Source organism: Saccostrea cucullata, unplaced genomic scaffold, assembly GCF_032062105.1.
Source record: "Saccostrea cucullata isolate Sc308-1 unplaced genomic scaffold, CSIRO_AGI_Scuc_v1 ctg11972, whole genome shotgun sequence".
Lineage (NCBI taxonomy): Eukaryota > Metazoa > Mollusca > Bivalvia > Ostreida > Ostreidae > Saccostrea > Saccostrea cuccullata.
In genome coordinates, this window is record NW_026922878.1 from 1835 (window position 1) to 7170 (window position 5336).

The 5336-nt window shown below is 34.2% G+C and overlaps 1 protein-coding gene across 1 annotated transcript; it reads left to right on the forward strand.

Annotated features, from left to right (window-relative positions):
- The first annotated feature begins 1962 nt into the window (after positions 1-1962).
- LOC134262658 (uncharacterized) lies at positions 1963-4141 on the forward strand. Its single transcript, XM_062745032.1, has 2 exons — positions 1963-2198; positions 2779-4141. Exons 1-2 carry the CDS (start codon positions 1997-1999, stop codon positions 3984-3986), a joined length of 1410 nt encoding a protein of 469 aa, XP_062601016.1. The 5' UTR covers positions 1963-1996; the 3' UTR covers positions 3987-4141.
- The last annotated feature ends 1195 nt before the right edge of the window (positions 4142-5336 follow it).

Sequence of the window (5336 nt, forward strand, 5' to 3'; positions counted from 1 at the left end):
GTAGCTATAGGGGTAAAAAATCATAGTGTATTTTGAAGGTCTTGTCACAGGTATTATACATGTGAAATGTGAAAGCCATATTTTTCCTTATTCAAAAGTTATGAACAAGATTTAAGTTTTTGGTAAGTAGGTCAAACTTCAAGGTCACGAGGAAAAAAAAGGTCTTGCCACAATCATTTTCTCTTCTCATTCCAAAAAATATGGCCAGTTTAAAGTCATGTTTAATTTTTTGAAAAGTAGATCAAGGTCACAGGGTCAAAAAAAAATATTCGGGCATTTCATTCCGAAACAGAAGTCCTCTTTTTAAAATCCATATTCATGATTAAGTGTTGGACCAGCAGTTTTCTTCTTATTTGATTATTTGAATTCTTTTTAATATCAGACAAGTGTTATAAAACGGTACACATACATGAGAGAGAAAGAGAGGGAGAGAGAATGTTGTAATTGATTTCATCAAAGCATTTTATCCAGAATAATTATGTCGATTGTTTTACTCAAGAATCTTGTAAATGTACTCATAAAATCTAAAAACACATGTTAAAGCGGAGATTATATCTAGGAATCGTTTAAGAAAACATTTATCAAAGTCAGGCATTCACAGGATTACAATTTAATGGACACATGAAACAGATTCCAGAAGGATCCGTTCTCGCGTTTCTGTATTAATTGTCTGCTTCAAGAAAACAATATTCAGAGAATAATAACACAGTCAGCAATTGTTAAAAAAATGTTTTTGTATTTTGTTTGCTTTTTTTCTTTTTGTTTTTCTTGCTTTTTTGGTTTTTCTTTTTGTTTGTTTGCATTTCTTCCGTTTTCTCTTATTGTTAATTGTTCCTACATTAGGGGGGTTGAGGGTATGGGTTGGTGATGGGTGATGTTGTTTCTCTTTGTTATTTGTTCGGATAAAATATACTTCTTTTCTCAAAAATAGCATACAAATGGTATTCATCTGTTCAGTTGTCAAGTAAATGCAACACAAGGGATAGCTTGCTTACAGACTGGCAATAAGGTCCCATGGAATAGATTTCAAATACACACTGATATAATTTAAAGTCGCATATTTTGTTTTCCCAATTCTCATTTGGAAAAAAAAAACTTCGTAATTTTATATTTTCAATTCATAGATTGATCGGTCAACAATTAAGCGAAAAACAATGAAAGAACAAACTCGTTTAACAAGCCATTATCTTCATTTTTTATCAATAATTTAGATACATTTCTGCGAAATTATCTCTCTCTTCGGTAATTAAGGGGTTTTAAATGAGTGATGTAGACAATTCAGTGACTTAGTAGAACCGCCATCTTCATTTGCATCTGATATCCGTTTCCATCAAAGTATCAGATTGTGTGAATACAATCAAAAAATCACGTAATATCACTGCCAGATAAAATTTCTCCAAAACCAAAATACATCCATTATCAATGTATGTAAGAATGAAAACACGATTTATGAAAAATATATCAGAACATATCTATCAGCAATAGCTAGGTAAGAATGAAAACACGACTTATGAAAAGTATATCAGTTTTATGAGGTAGAAGTGTTGGCGAAAAAGAAACTAAATATATCGATCAAGAAAACCGGCGTGTAAGGGCCATTTATATCCCGGCCTCTGAGGGTATGAAAAATGGAACAAAATAAATATAGATTAGGCCTTAATTTTAACAGCACCCAATTGTTCGCGCGATTTATGACCGAAAGGTGATTTATATCGGAGAAGTTCAAACTCCTTCAAAGATACTACAAGAAGTTTATAAACACGTAGCAAGATTACATTGCGCAGATCCTATAGGAATTTTACAAGAGACTGGCGGGTAAACAAATCGCCAACCGCTGTATATCGATAACCAATTAGGAACCTGCTCCGATTATCTTTTCTTTAGAGGGCGCCACAGGCAAACACGGTCCTGTATCGGAACACCCTCGCGCCTTATAAGTAGTTACCGATCGAAGAAAAACGTAAACAATCTGCTGTCAAACACATGCTCGTAAAACATGCCTGAAACTTGTTGTTGTGTGCCGAATTGTAGTAATCGGGGTGGCCATATATTTCCAACAGATCCGTTAAGAAGAAAAGCATGGATACACGCAATAAAACGTGGTGAAACTCGTTTTCAAAGCTGGACTCCGTCAACTCATGCTGTTGTTTGCAGAGCACATTTTAAATCAGACGACTATTTGACTGAAACCCAGCATGGTAACAATATTTATTTATTTATTTTGAAATCTTTGATAAGCATGTGCAAAGTAATGTTAATAGATTTTATTCTGAGCAATGTTTATGCCTTATTTGCTTAGATGAAATGCACCAAAATATCGAATCCCTTGTTTACCTCTCATACGAAGTAATCTGATATTACGTTAATACAGACACTGCCACATGCAGACTCCCCACTGACAACTTCAATTACTGGTCATTTATTACAAACGCATTATCTTTTAACAATATAAACACAAGGCATGTCTAAAAGAACACATGCTGTTGCCTGATAATTTATGCATATCTACCAGTACAAGATACTGTGTTTTGACATTGATGTCTAATTAGCACCCTGCTTAAAAACAAATTTGACCTGTTTAGTTGAATTAATAAACACATGGGCATGTTTTGTAACATCAATTTTATAACAATAATACTTGTAATAATAAAAATATTTTAGTAAATTTATATTTGTTTTATTTGCTTTAAAAAGTTAGTTCAAATTATAAATTAATTATTTAATAAATAATCTAGTACTATGAACAAGTATTGATATATTAAATAATTTAATTCTTAGGAACTACTCCTTTAAGTAAAAGATTGAAGAAAACTGCAGTGCCAAGCATTTTTCCCTGGGTAGAGCCAAGTCCACATTCACATGAACGAGCCGACAGAGCCAAGTCCAGAGGCATCAAACGAAAACTAGCAGAAGAATTTTCTGCTTCGTCTTCCATAGATGAATTCATCTATACATCAGCTGATGATCTGCAAGTATCCGAGGAAATTGTATCTAACTCTACCCAAATTTTGGCTGAAGAAATTCAAGTCACTGTTCAGAAATCTGACGTTAAATTTTTTGATGTACAGACACAAACTCCTCGGTATCCCCCAATGAGTATTGAAAACTTTACAAATGATGATGCCGGAGTAAATTTCTATACTGGATTGGAAACTCTAACTAAATTTTATTTTGTTTTAAGAACCTTAGGACCCGCAGCTCACTGTTTGAATTATATTTATCATAAGGTTTCAAACATAAGTGTTCCTGACCAATTTTTCTTAGTCCTCTGCAAGTTACGGCGCCATACGACCAATTTTGAACTTTCAAGATTATTTGGAGTTTCCGAAAAGACTGTATCAAATATATTTTTTACATGGATTTTATTCATGAGTAAGCAATGGCAGGAAATCGACATTTGGCCTACAAAGTATCTTGTAAAATATTACTGTCCATCAGATTTTAAAACAAAATTTCCAAATACTAGAGTGATAATAGATGGCACAGAGTGTCCAATTAAAAGACCAAAGTTACCAAAGTCACAGCAAGCAACGTATTCTACCTATAAAAACCGTAACACGGTAAAAGTTCTTGTAGGAGCGACACCAGGTGGATTAACATCTTATATTTCTACAGCTTATGGGGGATCCACAAGTGACCGTCAAATAGTTGAAAGAAGTAGGCTGTTAGAAATGTGCAATTCTGGAGATTCAATAATGGCGGACAAAGGTTTCAATGTGCAGGATATGTTTGTACACAGGAACATTCAAATAAATACACCAACATTTTTCAAAAAGAAAAACAGAATGTCATGTGCTACTGTGATTGAGGACCGAAAAATATCCAGCAAACGTGTGCACATTGAGAGGATCATTGGACTTGCAAAAACATTCAAAATTCTGACTGAGCCTATGAATAGTTCTGAAACAAAACTTTCTTCAGAAATAATCTATGTTTGTTTCATGTTGTGTAATTTTAAGAATTGCATAGTGCCATCTTATGCATAACTTGGTATTAAAAATGACATAATAAGAGAAAAAAGTCTTTATTTCATTTTTCTTTATTGCAACTACATTTTCCATCATATGTCTTGAAAAAAGTTTTTTCCAATAGAGCAGACTTAAAAAAATCTTCATAGAATTCATTCAATTTTTTCTTCATCTCATCAATAAATTTATCATCCCTTTCTATTGCAAAGAACAAAAAGTCATTGAAAGTATACACAACAAATATACACTCATTTTTCTCTGCACAGTAAAGTTGTCCTTGGACCTGATAGTAATAGTCATGGGTTTTATTCAAATAAAATTTACTTCCAGACTGCTTGATATAAGGAACTGTTTTTGAGGAAATAAAACTGTTTCTTGCCACATATGGACACTTAACTTCAATCAAGGTGTCATCGTCAATAATACCATCTGGGGTTGCTGCTAAATGAGGGGAGTCCAGACTGACACAAATTCCACTATTGTAAACTGTGCGTCCCGAAATTTCCTGGTACTTCTTCACAGCTTCTTTTTCGTATTTTCTTCCATGAAGAATAGGTTTAGCATTAATTTTTTGTGCCTTTGTTGTTAAAAAGTCAGCAAGTTTCACCTTATCAGTTCGATCAGTTGCTTTACATATTCTCCCGAATACCGAAGAATGAAGACGTTTGCAACGTTCCTCAAACCAAAGGTCGTTGGCCGCTTGTGTAGCTGTTTTTATCATAACTTGACGTGCATTCTCCTCTGAAATTTCTGATACATTTAAAAGTTTCAAATGATTTTCACTAAACGTGTCTTTTAGATATAGTCATGGTCCAGGTTGTAAGCTTTCATGTTTACAGGCTCATACAGCTGAAAAATTGGAGTCTTACTAATACCTGGGTAATTCAAGCACACATTTCTAAAGTAAGACTGGTATCCCGGATTGCCTCTAAATTCAACTGGACGAGGGTCATAGTCATTATTGCATACTTCGTCACAGCCTGGCATGTCCAACTGTCTTGCTTTCATAGGGCTTCCTTTATGGGGCTTAGCACGATGAAAAGTTTGTAACCTCTGTGTGCAGGTGAGTTCTGTTTTGTATGTCCCATGCTTAACAAAATCTGCACATGAAAAAAGTACAGCACAGACATGCTTGCAATGTGCATCGGGTCCCATGCCTGCCGCACATTCACATTGAGACTCTATAACACTTCTGTCTTTTCCTATCATAATGTCAACAACATATTTCACAGACTTCATCATTGAAGCTTTTACACTACTTCTAACGAACCAATTTGAATCATGAAATGTCACCCTCACATACTGGATAAACCCATCGTTGTACATATCCCTTCCTTTCTTATCAGTTGTCTTATTAAACTTCGACAA